The sequence below is a fragment of the Thunnus maccoyii genome, chromosome 9 (genome assembly GCF_910596095.1).
Source record: "Thunnus maccoyii chromosome 9, fThuMac1.1, whole genome shotgun sequence".
NCBI lineage: Eukaryota > Metazoa > Chordata > Actinopteri > Scombriformes > Scombridae > Thunnus > Thunnus maccoyii.
In genome coordinates, this window is record NC_056541.1 from 17,489,849 (window position 1) to 17,510,868 (window position 21,020).

The following is a 21,020-nucleotide window of genomic DNA, read 5'->3' on the forward strand; positions in this document are numbered from 1 at the left end:
TGGCAAAGTGAGTTTTTGCTGTAACACATGCCTTAAAGAAGATGTGTTTGTAACCTTTCTTTATGGTGGTGTGTGTGTGTGTATATGTGATTGTATATGTTTGCATATATGTGTGTTTCTTAGCAATAGAGAAAGAAGGAACAAAGATAGAAGAAAAGTAGGAAGGAAAATCTGTACTTGTTGTTTTTAGGTGAGTTTAGGTTATTAGATTTTAGGAGATCTTGAAAGCCATATGGATATGTTTGTATTTTGGCTGTAGGCTTTTGAATTTGAAATTGGATGTTTTTATGTTTTGATGCTGTACAAACTGCACACCTCCATCAGTTTGATGTGAGTTTTAATTTTCATTTGATCATTTTGTCACAGTTGCAGAGGTGTATGTATGCTATCCTACACAGAGAATGACACACTGTTATTTTTGAGTGAAATTGTACCACCACCGCCTTTTTAAAAAAACATCCTCTGCTTACTGACATTAAGGTTCCAAACTTTTTAAATATGAGCATTTTTTTTCTCACCAGACAAATATTCACCAAGCAAATCAAGTCTGCAACTAATGATTGCAGATTATTTTCATTATCGATTAATCTGCTGATTATTTTTTTTGATTAATTTCGTAGTCGATGAGTTGTTCGAAAACAGTGAAAAGTGTGCATTATAATTTCTCACAGCTCAAGGAGATGTATTAAAATGTTCTGCTTTTTTTGACCAACAGTCCAAAACCAAAAGATATACAGATTATTGTCGTAATTGACACATAAAAGCAGCGCATCTTCTAATTTTAGAGGGTGGAAGCGGACAATTTTTGGCATTTTTGTTTGAAAAATGACTGAAACGATTAGTCGATTATCAAAATAGCTGCTGACTTATTTTTTATGTCATTTGACCAATGGATTAACTGACTAATCGTTGCAGCTCTAAAACAAATATGCTTGACATCACATGGTCTTGTAAATTTGGCTATTAATACAGATGGCGGTTCAACAAGTTGAGCCAGAATCAGTGTTTTTACAAACAAAAAGAAGAGAGCGCAGATATTGAGTGTTTCCTAATTTTAACAATTTTTCTTTCCTTCATGACTTTTATGTTCTAATGCTTGACTCCTGTTTTCACTTTTGACTTTCATCCTTCCTGTCTGAGAGAAAGACATTCTCTAGCAGTGGTGCGGAGGGGTTTTTCTCTAAAGGTGAAAGGTCAATCGAGAACTAATCAGTGTTGAGGTCAGAGGTGGACCTGACAGACTTCTTCTCTGTCACCGCTTCATCATCATGCCTCTCCTTCGCCCTGTGTTATCCCTCATTTCCTCGTTTCTCTCACCAACTCCCTCGGTTGAGATTTGGTGGGTGCCTGTGTGACAGCAGTAGACTCAGTCATGTGAATAGGTGTGACACTGTTCATACGCAGCCCTTTTTACTCCATCCTTCATCATCATGCTCTTTTCCTCCTCCACTCTCCTTTTTCATGCACTTCCTCCTTGCCTCCATCAACAAACCTGTCTGTTTTTTGCTGCTCAAAACAAATTTTTGTACTCTGTTTGAACAAAATGTATTTTAGGTTTTTGGGCTTATTTGAAGCTTACTTCTGGATCAAAACAATAGTTTCTTACTTTCCCTCTGCATGTGTCTCCCTGAGGCTGAGTACAAATGCACTGTAATAGGAAGAGGAACTATTCCTGTTACTATTTTTTTTTTCACTTTCCATTTACACGCACCCACATCTACAACCCCACTCCCATCTCCACTCATTCTCTGTGTGTCTCTCTCTCTCCACGGACCATTCAGGCAGAAAGGATTGCTATGTAAATGCACCAGTGAATAGGAGTGAATGGACAGGCTTAAAGCAGATTATGTTAAACTGCTTGTTAGTTTAAAGACATGCTGAAGTGAATGGGTGGGGATTAGCAGATGTGCTGTGCCACAGAGGTGTTTCTCTAAAATGGACTTAATCCCCTGTCTGTTAGGCAGTTCACACATCAAATAAAGGGATAAATGCTTCTAAAAGTGAACCAGGAAAAGGTAAGGTGGTCTTTAAATCCCGTTTGGCACAGATGGAAATCCCTAAGCTAAGCGAAGGCGATGTATTTGAATAACAAATATGTCTGTATGTGAAGCCACAGGTATGCCAAGTCCATTATGTTTTAGGGAATGTTAACCGCAAAGAGCTGCTGTGCGATTTCCCCAAAACACAATGGTACAAGCGTGTGCTTGTTATTTGTCGCACCTAGAATAGATTTTTGGAAGAACAGCAGTTTTATGTGACAGCAGGAAAAATTGTCTTTAGTGTCATGTTTTTCTGTCTCCGTGTGTCTCCAAAATGTCAACTTTTCAGCTTTTGCATTTTCAGATAATCCTATTGGGTTTTATATAGTTTATTTTGCTTAATATGTATGAACATTTTCTCACCCCATAAAGGAACACTTAATCCTTCCCTTTATTAAAAAAGAAAAATTAAAATCTCCTAATTTGAAGAAACATGATTTCACTGGAGGAATCCTTGTCTCCTTGTATTTGTCTCCTAATATCAGAGATCAGAATCTAAATATATTTTTGCATTTCCACTCTATTGACAAATTCTTCTTGAAGCAAACTGCACTTGCTTTAAAGTGTTGACACTGAAACCTGGTGACATGTGAAGTTGCTGTGTTATGACAGCCTGTCAAAAATGATGAGAGAATGAATGCTGAATAGAGCATATTGACTCCCAGCACTGGCTGAGACATCTGAATGTGTAAAGTGAGCTTGAATACCATTAGCATATGAAAAACAGAGGCAGTGAGGGAGAAAAAAAAAAACAGTGCTGTCTTTTTTAGATTCAAATGTCTGAGTGACTTTATTATTCACTTAAACTGGGAATTTGGTCTCTGACTTCCTTTTCTGATCCTCATTGTCCATCATCCTGTCTTCCTTCTCCTAGCTGCCTTTTCATTCCACTTTAAAAGAATTCCCTTCTCCCCTAAAGGTCACCATCCTCCATTTATTATTTCAATTCTTCAAAAATCTTTCCCTCAATCCACCACAGACAATCATCATTCCTCTCTGATCTTTCCTATTGTTTTTCTTGTCAGCAGTCTTTTCTTTGCTCTTCTGTCTCTTTCAGTTTTACTGCTCATCCTTTGCTTGTGACAGTCTGAGCCATTCATCATAGGCCCAGCATGAGTGTGACACTATGGAAGAATATATGTGTGTGTGTGTGACTGTGTCTGTGACATCGGCCTACAATACCTTAAAGTAACTGTTTTTAAAGGGGTCATTCCTCCTCAATCTGCATATGATACCCTGTTCTCCAGCAAATTACAACAGACATTCATTACACACACACACACACACACACACACATACACACACACAGCTTCACAGCTAGTGGGGATTGAGGGCAAATGCTGTCACCGTTTTTAAAAGGCTTCCCGTGGTTAGACATGCTTGAAATGACATTCTGGTTCACTGGAGGAGGGGAGTGGGAAAAGGAGCGGAGGAGAGAAAGACAAGGGTGGAGGGGGAAGGCGGTTAGTTTGGGAGTTACAAAAAATTTAAGAGATACAGGAATAAAGGAGATAGCTGAGTGTGATCTAGGAAGGCAGAGAAAAAAAAGTTAGAGGGTGGAGAAACCAAATCTTAATTATTTTTTTCTCGTCATTTGATTCTTTTTTATCATTCATACAGATGCACTGAAGGTCTCCCAAACAGATTTAATTTTGCTGCTGAGTCTATCTTCTTGCAACTTTTCGACTACATTTGGTGCTTTGCTGTTCAGCACAGGGGCAGCACAGCTAGAGAAAATTTGCAATTTGGAAAATAACCACTGAGAGATCTGAAGTTAAGAGAAAATGCATTAATTATGGATTTTAAAACTTATTTTACAGTGAAATTACTGTTGTAAACAGGTTAAGCATCATCAAAATACCCCCGAAAAGTATACAGTGCTTGATAGTCATTAATTAACTTTCATGCCAACCAATGTTGGCAACCAACTTTGGCATGCCAAATAATGTTGCCTTGGCAGCTAAGTAAAATGTCATACATAAACCTACATAGACCTTTTAAATGTTGTAAATTTTGAGAAAAATATCACGAGGTCCTGAGCTGACAAAGTACCAGAAAATTGACCCCATAGGTTTTGTTTTCACATGATGTAGAATTGACAGGAACATTGGTTACCGTATGTTAAAGTTCATGTGGGAAAAGGGCTTCAGAGGGGACAAGATGAGGGGAGACAGAGGATGAATAGGGCAGGACTGTTTATTTATGAAGTGATTTTTCCTCTCATCGAGGAGAGAGGGGAGCCAGGCTGCCCATTGTTTGTCACTAATGAACAACGTGAACGAGTGTGAGAAAGAAAAGAAGTGCAAAGAACAGCGGCGGCTACAAACCAGACAGATTAACATGAAAACAAAAACAGTTTGCCCCTTTCAATTTAACATCAGCTTAGCAATCAGCGTTTTGTGTTGGGAAAAATAGCTGTCCATTTTGTGTTGCATCAGGTCTGTAATCCTTTTTGCTAAAAGCATAGTGTTCTCAACACACACACACACACACAAACGCACACACACACACACACTGAATTTTGTCTATAGTAAATGTGTAAAGGCAAGAGGATAGCTCTGAAAAGGAAATGGTCTATTAGAGTGTCTCAACCCATTTATTTATTAGTATAAAAGCTCCAGGCAGGGGTGATGTAATCTCTAACCGCTCCTTTAAAGTGTCTTTCCCAGCTACCTGATTTGTGAACAACACACCGCTGTATGGGGAGGTGTTTTGAGTAGGTTTTCTGGAAACCAGGGTTTTCATTTTCAAATTATTTTGTCGTATTTTCCTCGAAATACCATTATCTCTAGTCTCAAAACAAATCTGAAACTGAAAAAAAAGATACTGTTGAGTGATAATACCGACAAAGACTGGACAGTCCAGTCTCGTAAACTTTGGTACAGTTTGACATTTAAAAAGGCCTGTTTTTGTCATGACCTCGGACTAAAACCGAACTCAAAATCTCAAGGGCATGCTAAGTACACAGCAAATTTAGCCTTCTCACATATCAAAACAAACAATTGAAATCCACTCTGTTTTAGCGCAGTTGAAGGAGACTCTTGTTCTTAATTAATTTGCCACTTGTCCCAGTGGTGAGGACGCGCACCAGGAAGCTTTATGAAGTGTTCACACTGTTAGCTGTGACTCTGGATTAGACCCGCTAGTACATTTGCTTAACATACTGGTTGAATGTGCGTATAATGGTTCTCCTAGTTCTGCCTAGTTATCTTCAATTCAGCGGTTGCTCACTGCTCCTGCTCCTATGCACAGCTTTACTTTTTTCATTCCACTTTCACCTTCTTCAAAGAATTCATGCACAAAATGAAAAGTGGAAACAGTTATCTCAGTAAGCTGTTAAAGGCGCCGAATCCCACAGATCCCACTGCTTGTTTTCAATATCCTCCTCACCCTCCTCCTACTTTTTACTAAACCCCATCTTGCTCCTGTCTGCTCCCTCCCTGCCCCCGTTTTCTTTCCACCCATGTCCTCCCTCCCTGTGTGTGTGAGCGGGTCAGCCCTCCCTACTAGGCAAGTGAAGTAAACTCCCCCTTTTTGCCCCTCTCTCTCTCTCTCCCTCTCTTCCCCTCTCCCTCTCTCTCTCTCTCTCTCTATCAGCTGGGCTGCTACTGTCAGACCAGGTTGGAGGACAATCAACTGCAACTGCTGCTGCCACTACTGGTGTGTCTTGTGTGGTGTGGGCTTTCTCACGTTGCGGTGGACACACACACACACATACAGGAGCTTGCCCGGTCCTGCCCCCTCTCTCTCTCTCTCTCTCTCTCTCTCTCTCTATCTCTATCTTTCCCTCTCTCTCTGGCACATACACACACACACACACTCAGAGCGAGAGGCAGTGTGTGAGTGGCGGATCCTGTCGTGTGGAGTGTACTGAAGAGAGGAGAAGAGAGGAGCGGAGCGGCAGACTCTACCATGCCAGTGCAGGGAGAAAGGCTGAAGCGCTGTCTCTCTCTCTGTTTCTGGAGCCGGAGTCCTCTGCTGTTGCTTGGACTGTTCTCTCTGCAATCACAAGCGTACGGTGAGTTACTACAAACTTTCTCCACTCGCTTCTACTCGCTTCCCTCAACCTTGTTGCTGTTTTTACTTAGCTTTGCTCTGAAGTTGCTGTGCTGCAACTCATCAAGTTTCTCTTTTGTACCTTAAAAGTTTGCTTGTTGTGAGTTCTTAGATGTGAGCGTAGTGGGGTTTTTTTTGCCTTCTCTGTGTTTTCACTTCTTGAACTTCTCACTACTTTTGCACTTTGTGGCTGTGTGTGTATGTGTGTGTGTGTGTGTGTGTTACTTTTAAAAGTTGCAGCTTAAATCTCATCTCTGCTATGCGGTGTCTGTAGTCTGTAAGCAACTCGTGATGACTGAGTTTTAGGAATCAGCTTCTAAATGTAACTGTTGTAGTCATGATCCTACAAGTGGTTGCTTTACATTACAGAATCGTTCATGTTTGATGTTACATGTCTGCATCACAGCAGCAAGTGTAGGATTTTATACAAAAAAAAAGTCCTAGCTCAGAACTTTTTTCTTTGTATTTTCCATTTATAGGGTTTTGGTGGGTACAGCTCTGTGTTTTGTCTTTTTTTTTTGGCCTGCTAACAGTGAATTTGAGACATCAAGTCATTTCAAAAACATAATTACAAGGCAATTAAATTATGTTTCATATCAATATGTACAATCAATAATCTCTAAAAAAAAACTATACAAACACAAGTCAAGACATTTGTTTGAGTAATTATTTAAGTTAGTATTTTATTGATTTTCTGATCACTTTGTCAGTTTCACACTTTCACACAAAGTTGCTCTGAAATTAAGTTACATATATTTAATCACAGTGTGCTTGATGACTTCTTCAGACAGGCAGAGAGATATATTGTCATGGACTGACATTGTTATCGTTAGCCGCATCAGCCGCTTTGTCTGTGACCATGTTTGGTATCTGTGAGTGTGATTGGCGAGGTGTTAGAGGGAGAACGTGTCAGATTTAATAGTCTGTTATGTTTAGTACTGTGATGTGTGTCATTAAGGTTCAACACTCTGTTCTGTTTTTCCTGCTTATATGGCACAGCAGCACAATCACTGATTCAGAAGAGTCAGTACTGAAGGAATTTACATGGTTATGTGTGTGTTGTTAAGTTGCCCAAAATACTGGCTTGGACAGTGTTTTTTATGAGTGATGGTGTTTGTGCATATTTTTCTTTTCTCCTTTTATTGTTGGTCTATTTAAAGTCATTGGAGATGGTTTCAGCTGGGAGCCCTGAAGTTAAGCCAGCAGAGGCTCATACCTCATACTGTGTGTTATGTGCTGAGGTCGTCCTGCGACCTTTGGTTGCATGTCATCCCCTCTTTCTCGTCCATCTTTCCTGTCATTGTCAGAGGTTGAGTTGGCTTTCCTATGGAGTCCATGCTGAGCACCCCCTACTTCTGGTTTACTCTCTTGCTTGCAGATGCTGTTTTATCATTTAAACCAAGCCTGGGAAGAAATAACAGTCTATTTGAATGCTGTGAACATCTGGGTCATTTGCACTGTACACATAAACATACATATGGACACAAACATAAAAATCGTCTGAATGTTTTAGATTCATGGTAACACACACTGCTCTGTCCAAGAAGCTGCGGAACAGCTGCCAAAGAAGAAGACATATGTGAAATCTGACATAAAGTTGGACTTCTACCAAATTTTTTTTCTTGTTTGTGTTAAGTCATACACACTATGTCTTTTGTTTAATACTGAGTTCATATCATTTCAGAAAAATCCAGAAGCATAATCCAAGGGCAACTGGACTTGCTTTAGATTCTTGAAGACCCTTCGCATCCAAAAGGCCTCTACATTTCTGGGACTAAAGCAAGTCCAGTTGTCCTTGGATTAGCTCCTCTGGATATATCATGACCTGTAAAAATCTTTACAGACCTATTTTAGAGGGGGTTTTTATTTTTCCCCATTCATGTTTATGGATAAAATCGCTATTACTCATTTTATTGCTGCATTACTTGAGTGGTGCATGTGGGACGTAGATAAAATCTCTGTAAGGTGCAGTGTTTTTGATTTGGTGTCAGGTGTCAGGATGTCCAAGATGCAGTGGTAATGCTGCTGTAACATCAGTGCGCCACCTATAGGTCAGTAAAACAAACTCCCTGCCCCTGATGTCTGCTAGATCTGAACAGAATACTCACTGAAAACTTTTTTTTTTAATCTGAAGACACAATTTTTTCAGCTTTCACCCTTATTTCTGCAAATGCTTGCCAGACCTGCTATTTTTTACGGCTAGGTTTGTATAGGTAAAGATAATAATAATAATAAAAATGGTAGATTATTCTTAACTGTAAGAATATTGAAATATATTTGAACTTCCCTGAGCATCACCTAAACTCCCAGATTGTAAATTCAAAAAATAAAATAGTGTGTCATTATTTTTTTCTTTCAATTTTCTTTGTAGTTACCTGGTTAACTCATCAGCCTTGGCTTCAGCAAAATGCCCAAATTGTAAATTTGAAAAACAAACAGATTCGACTGTGTCATTTTGTTTCCCAGCCGAAATGTTTTTTGTTCGTTAAAGTTGAATCAGGTGTGCCTGAGCTGTTCCAAATTGTTGAAACTGTATTTAAATAGCGTTTTGCCTGCGGCCTAATACCAACAGCCTCACTCATTGGTTTGACACATTGATGATTCATGGGACCAGTAACAGGCTCATTCATAGGTTGACATACAGATGATTGATTGTCCTGGTAATAGATTCAGCTGTGACTCAACAGGCAAATATTTGTTTTTTGAAAAACTGCATGGAGAAAAAAAGATGGAGCAGGTAGAGGGGGAGATTTTTATTCAGACTGTCTCTACCTCACTCACTGTATTCTCTCCGTCTTTCTTCTTACTTCTTACTCATTCGCTCTCTGAAACAGCACAAGGATGCTTGATAGACTGAGTGGTAGTCTAGACTTGGTTAGCTAGTGTTTCCTGGTCCTATAGCCACAGGTGAACTGAAGTCAATAAAGGTTTTAAACTGGCGGTAGACAGCTACTGTGTTGTGTCTGCATGAAGGTCACAGTTTACCCTGAAGCATGTCTAGGCCATTGTCTCTGCAGCAATCAAATAAAGGACAATGTGTCCATTACTCTTCAAGGAGAAATGAGAGAGTAGGGAATGCACACACTTATGCACACTTATAAAGTGTGTATAAGTGTTTGCATTCCCACACACAGACACACACACAGATCTTCTGTGACCTTCCACCTACGCCAAGCTGCAGCCTTCAATGTGAGTTCTGGGAAGTGAGGAGTGAGCGTGATAGCTTACATTTCATTGTCCTTGGTGGAAATAAGCACCGCTGTATCAGTTTTCACAGTCAAAGCTCTGCCAGTTGCTTTGCTTTTGTCACTGCCCGCTAATGAGACTCTTTTGCTCTCTGCAGAATTTTAGGTTTTGTTTTAACAGTATAAAACACCTACCTGGGATCTAGCCAAAATAATTGCTTCACACATGTTGTTGTTTGACACTGTGTTCTCCAAGTACTGAGAATGTGCTGTACCACTCTTCATCTCGCATTTCTCAGTGATCTGTTTTTAGTTTTCATAAAGTTGTTGGCAAAATCTGTGCGCTCTCTCTCTCCCTCTCTCTCTCTGTCTCTCTCTCTCTCTCTGTGTGTGTGTGTGTCACTGAACACCTGCTGGATGATTTCAGGTTTTACTGAGTTGGTGTTTTCTTCACACAAGAACAGCTTTACTCAAAACTGTGTTCACAGGGTGTGAGAGAGACCAAATGTTCTCTGTTAACTTTGAATGTCAGTCTATACCTGGTGTCTGATGCTAGCTAATAAGAAAATCAATATGCTTTGCAGGTGATAGACAAGATGCATTTATTGTCGCCCATGCTGAAATGGATGCATCTCATCTGAGATTAAAAGCATTAAGCTGAGTCCATTCAAGGATGCAAAGTGATGAAACGGCAAGAAATGCAGAAAACGTACAGGATTCAGGATTCAAGGAGACTTTGTTTTCAGGAAGTCATTGAAAAAAGTATTACACTCATGAAAAGCTGACAGAGACTTTTGAATAAGAAACAGAAGGCATGAGAACTGACTCACTGTACCATACTGCAGTTAGTGCTTTCTGCTTCTCAGTCTCAAAGCTCCCTGACAGGATGTGTTGAGTCCCCTTGCTGGAAATTGATACCTCATTAGGACTACTGATCTGCTGGCTGTAAAGCTGAAACAGAGAGGTAAGGTGTTGCTGCCGGTCATTGAAAACAAATTGTTGGTGTCCCGAAGAAAACCCCAACCTTGGATTTCGCCTTCTTTATTTTCATTGCCAGTCACATCTGAAATCAATTCTTCAACACAGCTGGAGCCACAAACCACGGTCTACCCAGGGAGTCTCTGAACAGCCGAGGGTTAACAAGGCAGACCCAAAAGGCTAATATGGTGGCAGCAGTTGAGGATATACGGGTTCAGTGACAAAGCAATGACAAGAATATGAGTCCCTGATATGCCACACTTGACACTTGGCTCATATGTTGAGTGTTTGAGAAAAAATGTCCCCTTGAAATGACCTCTAAAAGGTGAAAGGTAAGGGGAAGTGACTTAGGGGTATTACATCCTGTAATGGATACAGATCCAGTAACTTCTATCCCAGTCAGATTACCGGTCTGGCCCTGACTTCTTAAGACACAGCTGGAGCAGGGGAAGTTATGTGTGTGTGTGTGTGTGTGTGTGTGATGGAGAGCGAAGGAGAGAGGGGGAGATTTTAATACAAAGAAAACACTGTGTTTGTGTATTTGCATTTGAAATGTGTGCATCATTTTTAAGACAAAGGAAATTGATTTGATAAAGTCTAAGAAACATGTTTGTAGGTTTTTTTATTATGCGTGTATGTGGGTACAGAGGCCAATGTTTCAGGCCACAGTCTGCCTGTTTTGCTTAATAAGTGTCAGCAAAACATTGCAAACTTTTATCTGAATAATTAGGACTGAAACTAGGCTGAATATATCAGGGTCACTTAGTCATATGCTGTTTTGCTGAGGCTAAAGCTTGCAGTTGCACAGTTTTATTGTGCTACTTTATAGTTATTGTACACTGGCTGTTGAGAAATGTAGCATTTTAGATGATTAAAGTCCAGCAGTCATACTAAAAATGTGATTTTCAACAGTTAAGTTGTGGTGGTTATTGTTGTGAAGCAGAGTCTTGATACTCTGATTGTGTGAGCTGCGAGCTTTCAGCGCAGTACAGTACAACACAATACAGTGATGGACAGATAACAGGTGAAGCGGAGCAGTGCAAAGCTGTCTGTCACAGCCACACTGCACTGGGACTATAAGGGCTTAGGGTTTTCCATGCACTCGCACTCCCCTCATAATAACCCCCTTCCCCTCCCCTCCCCTCTCCACCTCCTCTCTGCCCCTGGAACAATTTTTTGGATAGTGAAGTCTGAGCAGCGCTGGGAGAGAGTTAAGGCTCCTTATTTTTGCTGTGTGACTTGGTATATATAGAGTCAAGACGGACAGAGATATCCAATATAGTGGAATTGTTGGGTTTGAAAAAGAGGAGAGAGGAGCAGATGTGGAATGAAGGATGAGGGGAGGGAGGAGGGATCCATGTCAGGAATAGGAGGACTGAAAAGTGTACATTAGTTTGTGTATTTCAACACACAGCGAGTGCATTTCATTTTTTTTTTTTTTTTGAAAAAGGTTACTCAGTCAAGCTTTGAACACATCTTTTCCTCCCTTTTCCTTTGGGAAAAATGTTTTACCCTTAACTCATCCTTCTAGATTTAGTGATAGAAGAAACAGATATCTTAAACATTTTCAGGCCAGGATTGGACTTGCTTATTAAAAGATGCTGCCATGTTTTGTGTTGACCTAAAATAAATCACCTCGTGACCCCATTGCCTGTGCTTTATTATATAGAAATAAAAGAAAGAAAGAAATAATCTGCTATTTTAAATGTGGCAGTGAAAAAAGAATGTATTACAGGCTGTAATTTAAGGTCATTCATGGATGTCAGGATGCCCACTTTTAACCAAATGGCTTTGCAATAGAGACAATCATCATACGCTATGATAGGTACCTAATGGGTGTCCAGATGGGAGTGGATGTTGAATGTGTGTGCGTGTGTATATGTGTGTGAACGCCGGGCCTGGCTGACAGCATGTTTGTCCAGTGAGATAGTACAGAGGAGGCCTGGAGCCAGTGATGGGTGATATGTGACTTAGTTAATGGGAAGCTAATCACATGGAGGAGACAGTGGGACGCATGCAACTGTAAACACACTTACACAAACACACACACACACACACACACACACACAGGAAAGCAGGGACTTGCACATTGATTACACGTACAGATCGCTGGCATGTGTGCGTGTCACGCATGTCACACGAATACAAACTAATGTCCTCACTTTACACATTTTCCACATTAATAGGAAATACATTAATACCTTCCCACAGCACACACATACCGTATACACATACACACACATACAGGCGGTGAATGGTTGGAAAATGACTGTTTAAGCCTGTGGAGATGACTGAGACGCCACAGACCAGAACACTGGGAAATAAACACATGGCAGCTGTAATATTAACACCATCAGCCTCACAAAAACGCACTTAACCTACGCATACACTAAACACACCCACACTCCACAGGCACACAGCAAGACACGCACTTACACACAGATTTGCCTTGTTTCACTCTCAGTGTCTCAAAATTCACATTTTGTTAATTTATCATTCAGCCCTAACAATTATTGTCAGTGGCTTTTACTTCTTCATGAAAATGATTGTGTTTGTGTGTCATAGTGTGAATGTTTTGTGTATGTGTGGTTTCGCTTGCTGATAAATAGATGTTTTGATTGACCCTGTCGAAGGCTAGATGTGTCCTGAAAGAGAAATGATTGTTTCTGGTATCTTATTACACAGTGTGTAATGTGTGGATGTTTGTGTGTGTGTGTGTGTGTGTGTGTGTGTGTGTGTGTGTGTGTGTGTGTGTGTGTGTGTGTGTTCAGTGGAGCCTTTGGTTATACTGCTGTTTGATACGCATGTTTAATGTCAGAACTGAGTGAAACTGCATTTCGGTGATATGAATCCAGCCTGGATAGTCTTGTCAAGATTTAAACCATTTATAGCAACAACAACACACATTTGTGTTTGGCGATGTGGTGTCTCTGTTGCTGTGACACTCCAAAACAAATCTGCACAAGCTTGACACAAGACTTGACTCTAAGCTCATGAGCCCTGTGGCAGAGCCTGGGATACACAACATTTAAATGAAAACGAACCCATATTGAGCAAACAAACATTTTACATTTACATGAATTTAAATGCCAGTGCTGAAGGAGGCTGTGGATGAAGTGAGTTGAAATCACTGGGTGTGGAACTGTGTTGCATGCAAATAATGAGATACCAGATCTGCTTATAGTGACCATTAGTTTTTTTAGATTAGATTGACTGTAAGATGTAACATGTGTCTTTAAAATTAGTCTGCACTTTACAGAATTATAGTTATTTGCTCAAAAAACACCTACTGAGAATCGGAGGAGCTAAACACCTCACACCAGACCAATCATATAAGCGTTTTAGTGATTTTAATGGGTTATTTGCCACCACAGTCCAGGAGTGAACATGATGCAAATCAGTATGGAAAACAGGGGTTTGGCAATATGCCTTTAAAAATTCTTATATAGATCATAGGATATCTAAGTTCAAAGTCACAAGCAACTGAACTTGATATTTGGTCTTGTAGATTTTTCTCCACTTATCAAGCCTTTTTTTTCTCTTCTAGATAGTGAGAAGTGATGGTTGTAAAAACAATATGGTCACATCTTTCCTGTTACAAATAAAATCACAAATAAAAGAGCTTGTGTCAAGGTGCTCTGTAATTCATGAAGGTCAAAAACAGAAAACAAAATCTCCTACGTTATGCACTTTCTGTTCCCTATCAGCATGTGTGCTACCACTCATCATTCCAGAAATTACTGAGTATCGAAACAGCTTGACCTGGGTTGCTGTAAACAACTTAAACAAACTCTTAACTTAATCTGAGCATTCACTATAATCAAGCTATTTGTGTGCATACCAGTTGAACAAAGTGGATATTTGGACCTAGCTGCAAATCACACATCGAGTCATCAAGGTTATTACAAACGCCAGACTCACATTATCCTTTTTAGTGTCTAATTTCAATCAATTTGTGAATCCATACTGAGGTTTGTGACTTTTGTTAACCTTTAACTTTTGGATGATAAACTTATTCCTTTATTTATCCTTATTCCTTTACTTATTATCCTCCTTCTCTACAGTGCTACTTTTGCACACCTCCATCTTTCACTCAAACTTTTCTCTACACATCTAACACTTTCTCATCCTTTTTTGATGTTGTCTGGAGTCTGCTATGTAGTTAAAGTTTGTGTGAGTATTTATTTTAAGAAATCATGCAGTAGACGGGTGTTAGAAGTTGGGCAATTCCTCAGCTAGCGTGTGTTTGTCTGCCTGGGTATTGTGTTTACCAAGAGATGAGCAGCTGCACAATGTTTATTTGAGTACAGAGATGAAATTCGATCAGTTTATAGCCCTAATTATAAAACAACAATCAGGTTTAAGGATGCTTTGTCATCATAAAAATGTGCAACATTTTGTGTGTGCATTGTTTCAGATTGAACCTTACTGTGGAGTGTAGAAAAGAAAGAAAGAAAGACAAGAGGTTGAGAGATTGTGTGATTTTGAAAAGATTCCTGTATCTCACTACAATGATGTAATGCATGACTGAAAACTGCTTGGTAATGTGATTGTATGCATGTCTTTAAGTTGCTTTAAGTAGTTTAACTTCTCTCATCTTTGTCTTCTCTGCTTGCCTTTTGTGTGTGCACGTAGACACGTATGAACACACACAACGTGACTTATGAATTTACATACCATAAAACCCACTGTTTTTAGCAGCGAAGGATTGCATCTCCCAAAAGAGCAGCATCCCTACTATGCTGTTGTCATTCTCCATTTCCCAAACCACCTTTTAGCTTGTGAGCGTGTGTCTGTGTGTGTTTTTAATTGCTCTATTATATGCACGGTGTGGGTGCGAGAGTCACATTCCTTTAATTCTAAACTTGGGTTGTTATATTTGCCATGGCCAACTATTGACTTGGCGAGTGTGTGGCTATTGTTTATCAGCATGATTTTTGCATGCCACCATGATGGAACAATGTGTCACATGATGATATCACGGGAATAGCATATCCAATATGATAAAAATAGCTGCCAAGTTTGAATGAACTGTGGCTGTGTGTATTGAAATTCAGTGCCGCTTATTACCGGGTAATTACTGAGTGTGCATTGTAGTCTATGTTGTATTATGTGACAAAAACAGATCATACAGTATATAAGTGTGTAATGATATAACTTTTAGCCCTTCTAATGAGGGAGTTCAGGGCTATGGTGATATGTTTTGGTCGGGGGGCTTATGGAGGCTTTGTTAATTAATTATAGTTTTGTTTATACATTTAAATCCAGTATGTATTTGAAATATTTTTTTGAGGGTTAATACCACACAAGGGAATTCTTGTCAACATCTGACAGACTGCAGGCACAAAGTATAATCTTTAATCAAGCAGTAGACACCTCAAACTGAAGAGGTTTGGATTTCATATCTGCGTCAATAGATCTGAACACACTCAGTTTAAGGTGTTTCAGGGGAATATGAGTTAACATTACAAACCACACATTGAAGGCTGTATGCAATGTCTGATTTGTGGTTAGGTTCAGGAATTGTTATAGAACAAACATGTTCATGCACACACACACACACACACACACATAAGAGGAACAAACACTTGACATTCAGACAGCGAGAGAGTTACAGAAACCACCAATGGAACTAATTGGCAAAAGTTCACCAACGGTTCATGTTATATCAGTAACTGCCACAGTCACTGCAGTTCACACAGATGTTGTGTGTCTGTGTGTGGAGATCAGAGACTGTCATTATTCCAGGTTCGTGCTATTTTAGAACAAATTTAATGAATCCAGAGGGTATTCAGAGTATTTCTCTTCTTCGTTCCTACTAAATGTTTGTAAAGAGTATATTTCACTTAGTCTAAAGATGTTCTTTTCCTGAATATCATGTGTAGCAATAGAGCATGTTTTCTCTGATTACTCTGATAAATTGATATTATGTCAGACACTGTATATGTGTTGTAACTCTGTATATGCTCTTGCATATGGTAAAGCATTCCTTTGTGGCACACACATCTGTCTGATGGAATAAAAGAGCAGCTGCTTTGAGGGATCTGTAGGAGATCTCCATTGCTTTTTGCAGCTTCATTAGTCTTCCACAGGAGTTATTTGAAAAGACATTTAGGAGAACGTTATCTTCTCTGCATAAATTCTGAAGTGCATGAACTCTGTTTAACTATACATTTTTTATACTCTGAGTAAATATTTTTGTCAGCCAGCCATTCTTGTAGTTACAATTTAATAAAATGCCTCAATGTACCTGATTTGGATTTAGATTTTAAGTGTCTTATTAGAGGCTGGTGGTATGGATATAATCTACCATTACAGCATATGTGATTTCATATTGCAGTAGTGATAGATAGTATAAATCTAAATAAAAATAGTTTTCTGGAATTTTCAAAATGGAGGGGAATTTCTTTTTGATTGTTGCTGTAATGCAGTTCCTCTCATTGACTTAAAGTATGCTTTCAATGGTAGACGTAGTGTAGTAAAATCTCTTCATTACATTGCTCTACTGTCTGTGACTTTACCTTTACTGTATCTTTATTGAAAATCAGTTTCAAGTGGTCAGGATGTAGTTTAAGTAGTTTATGAGCCAAATTTGAACCTCCAGCATTAGAGGTACATACAGTACATAGCTACAGCCCACTGATCCGGCCGTATGCCCGCTGTACATGTGAGTTGATGTGGGCTGTTTTGTGATGAGAAGGAGCCCACAGATGGCCATGAGAAGGAGCAAAGGAGCTTTTGATCGAGAGACCAGCTGGTCTCCTTTCTCTCTATTCTTTGCTTTGCTCTCTCACACCTCCTTAAAGGACCGTTTCATCATTTCCTTGTATTCCACCGAGGGGACGCTGAGGGCCTTCTGGAATGAACTCAGAGTTCCGGAATCCTTGTGTACCTGTCACTCATCCCCATAAAAGAGGGCGCACACACACACACACATGCACACACACGTGCACATACACACACACACACCCCCCGCTGGTTTTAGCATAAAGCTGGCAGATGACAGCTGCATAACTAAAGACTGGCACTGGCTCATTACCGCATCATTCATCAGTGTGACATAATGAAGGAATGTTTAAAGAGCTGTTGATGATGTTGTTGTGCTGGAGGACAGAAGAGCTGAATGCAACTCTTACAAGATTTGAAAATAGGTAGTTGTCAAAGAAAAACTTTTTTTTTTTTTTTTTTTACATTTTTGCCCCCAATTGTCTCTTACACTCGCTATTTCTATTGTGCTAAAGAAAAATCCATCTTAAAGGATTTTTTTGTGTCTATGCCACATGGCACCACTTTCCTCTTTTGTGATTGGCTACTTTGTGGTCTGTCTCTATTCAGGTTTTAGAGCTTTTTTTTCTAGTGTTTTCTAGGCATGTTAATCATCCTTGTGTTTTCCAATACCCAATTAAAAAAATGTAATTCCATTGGCAATTGCCATATTGCTCCTCACATGAAAACTAGTTTCCCCAGTCCTTAGATATTGTAGCTACTTGCGCTTTGAAGTAGCACCCACATATAGAATTTATCTGAGACATTTAGGAGAGTGGATGAATAAAGAGGTGTTAAAATGTGGGAGAGGAAAGAAACAAAGTGATGTAAAATGTTAAAGAGAAAAAGAAAGAGAGCAAGAGCAGAGTGTACTTCTTTTTGAAAGCTGGAAGGAAGAGGAGGTGGAGGAGTAATGATGCATAACTTCATCCTGCCCTCAAGGCACCAATGTACACAGCAGACCACAGGTCCGTGGCTTAGATTGTGTGCCTTTAAGCTAGAGACTGAGAAGCCAAAGAATCATTATCTTGCTTTAACACAAGTGTCAATAAGCACAATCCCTGAATCCAAATTGGTTTAACTTGAAGTGTAAGTGATCCAGCCTGATCTTTCCTCTTCAAATATTAGAGGATATAGTTTGATCAACAGTGCACTGTGGTTTATGAGCAGTAATCCTGCTTCTTAAATCAGAATATCTATATCTATATGTTCAATTACCAGGATAAAACATGGCAATTGAGATGAGAAGACAGAGACAGCTTACAGGACTCAAAGACAAATTACATTTGAATTCCAAAGTACAGAGAACTTTTGGTTGAAACAGGGCTTAACTTTAGCCAAAACAGTGAGACAGGCAACTCCAGCTTCCCAGCATCCACCCTATAGCTCACAAAGTGGGGTTCATTAAGACATTCCTGTACATGTGGGATGGCTAGGCTCATCTCAACATTGACAGAAAGAAGAATTTGGAGATAAGAACAGGCACTGAAAGCACATGGAAGTGGAGAGAAAGGCAAAAACTTCAGAGAGGGAGAGAGAGAACAAGAGAAAAAAAAAACCCTTTCACCTTCCATGTTTCTCCCGATGCACAGACGGCACTGTCAAACACCAGGAAGATGAACTACTACTTAGAAGAGAAGGGAGGAAAGAAGGGGGGGGTGCAGTGAAGGAAGGGAACAGTGTTGTCAAATGAGTGTGTCTTAAGTGGAAGGGGGATGCGGGCAGTGTTTACATGGGCTCGGTGAAAGGGCTTTTCTGGTAGGCCTTGTTTGACATGGCCGGGATGACTAATGATTATGTTCTCTCTCTCTGTGTTTCCCCTCTGTCTGTCTGTCTTTGTCTATCTTCCTCTGAATCTCCCCTCTTCATCTTGCTATCTCATGCACAATATCCCTCTCACTCACTTCTGTCCCCTCTGTCTATCGGAATATCTGTCGTCTTCTCTCTTTCTTTTTTTTTTTGTTTCAGTTTGTACAAAGCGGCATCTGTTGAAAAGAGTCCTTTTAGCTTTTGGGGGTTCATGGGGCCACGGTTGTTAATTGCGTGTTGACAGTGGCCCCTATATCCTGCCATCAAGCCTGAAAAGCCTATAGGGGAGACCTGAAAGCTCGTAATGGTATCTGAAAGGCCATTTTAGTGAAAGAGCTTGAAACAATTATAGTGTCACTGAAGTGCCTGGAAATTCTGCCAGTTTCAGCATGCATCTATTACTTAACTGGCAGTATGTTTTGACATTAATGGCACTTTGTATGGTTTGGACTGGAGCCCCATTGGTCAGTGCAAGGGGGTCGCACTTAACAGCCAGAACCAGGCCATGGGACAATACTATACTTTTTATTTACTGTCCCTGGCCCCTCTCATCATCCAATCCAAGTTCTGAATACATTATAGATGAAAAGTTGCCTTATCTCCTTTACCTCTATGAAACAATTTATATCAGGTTTTATATTTTTCTCACCAACCACAATCAATGTATTTGCTAATATAGAATAAAACATTTTCCTCAGTTCCATGGAATTTTTTAAAGATAACATTTGAAGAACATACAGGGTCAAAGCCTTCCTGCTTTCTAAAACAGCAGAATATTTGACCCCAGTCACTCTCACTCCCACAGACAGACGTGACAAACTCATAGAAAAACAGATTATAACCTTCAGGACCAATAAAGCACTTATCAGTCTCTGTATCCAAAGCATCCATTAGCCAGAAGTAGAAAGAGAAATATGACAAATAGACACTGATTCATGATTACAAGATAGAGATAGAGATACAAAGCAATGCATAGTGAGATTACCTCAAATGACTCGCTCACATGCCTGACATTTCCAAAGAATCAGGAGACAGCAGGGAGATGTAAGGCAGCCATTGTCACACTTCAAAAATAAAGCAATTCCATTGATATTACATTATGAAGTGACAAAATATATGGGCTTTAGCCAGGTAATGCTTAAGTATATCTCAACATAGTGGAAATATGTAAATAACGGTCTAGATTTGTAATGTGACAGTGTGAGTGTGAGATGTAAGCATTGTAGGGCTGCTACTACCTAACAGTTTAAAATAATGTGATAGCATTTCAAAAAGAATCACAAATGCAGAGGAACACTAACTCTAGCTCATAGCAAACAAGTCTTCTATGGCACACACTTTGTTAAATGGAATCCAGTAATGATTCCTGATTTAACACAGATAATCCAATAAGTATTGGGTTGATCATTTTCACTCAAATTTCCATGTGCGTTTTATTTTTGCAAGGAGCATTAATGAATCAAACAACCTTTTGCTAGGTTGTGGATTTTCTATCCTTTTTGTCTCTCTCTCTCTCTGTCTCTCTGTTTATATCTCTCCCACTGTCTTTCTCACACACACACACACACACACACACACACACACACACACACACACACACACACACACACACACACACACACACACACACACACAAAGAGCAGTAGCCAGGGATCTCAGGTGTAGGATGGAAGGGAAAGGCTTTGTGTTTTGTCAACAGCACAGCAGCACCTCACATGACTATCCACTGGACTCACATAGGGAGGACAGGGCAAAGAAAGCGGAAGATGAGAATAGGGAAAAGAAGATTGAGAGGTTGTGTGAGCAAGTGGAGGAAAAGAAAATAATGAGATGGTTTGAATGGGGGAAGTAAAGGCTATGAACTTTTATTAAAGGCTGATATGCAGGAGAGAGACAGAGGAAGGGCTAAAGAAAGAGATATAGGGCGATGAAGAAGGGGGGGTGAGAGAGAGGGTGGCAACGAGTGAGACACAAAGTGAGTGAGCATTAGAGAGTAGGATGGAGTAAGTGACGGGAGGGACGGGGAGAGAGTGAGAGAAAGGGTGGAAAAGGCCAGTGGCCTCTGCTCTGTCCCCTCTGTGTGCTGCTAAACTGCCCACCAGTTCCCCGCAGCTCTGTCACTTCTCGTTTGTTAATCCCCCTTTCTTCTCCCCCTCCTACTCTTCCTCGCTCCCTTTCTCTCAAATTG

General features: G+C 40.0%; 1 protein-coding gene across 6 annotated transcripts in view; it reads left to right on the plus strand.

The window, feature by feature from the left end:
• Window positions 1-21,020, plus strand: part of bmpr1ba (bone morphogenetic protein receptor, type IBa) — a 72,524-nt gene that overhangs the window by 41,302 nt on the left and 10,202 nt on the right. For 4 of the 6 annotated variants that reach the window (XM_042422074.1, XM_042422073.1, XM_042422072.1 and 1 more), the window contains one exon: window positions 5,637-6,057. The exons of the other annotated variants lie outside the window; for them this stretch is intronic. In XM_042422074.1, coding sequence (XP_042278008.1) covers window positions 5,952-6,057 — 106 coding nt within the window. In that variant the 5' untranslated portion in view covers window positions 5,637-5,951. The remainder of the gene's footprint in view (window positions 1-5,636; window positions 6,058-21,020) is intronic. 6 annotated transcript variants of the gene reach the window in all.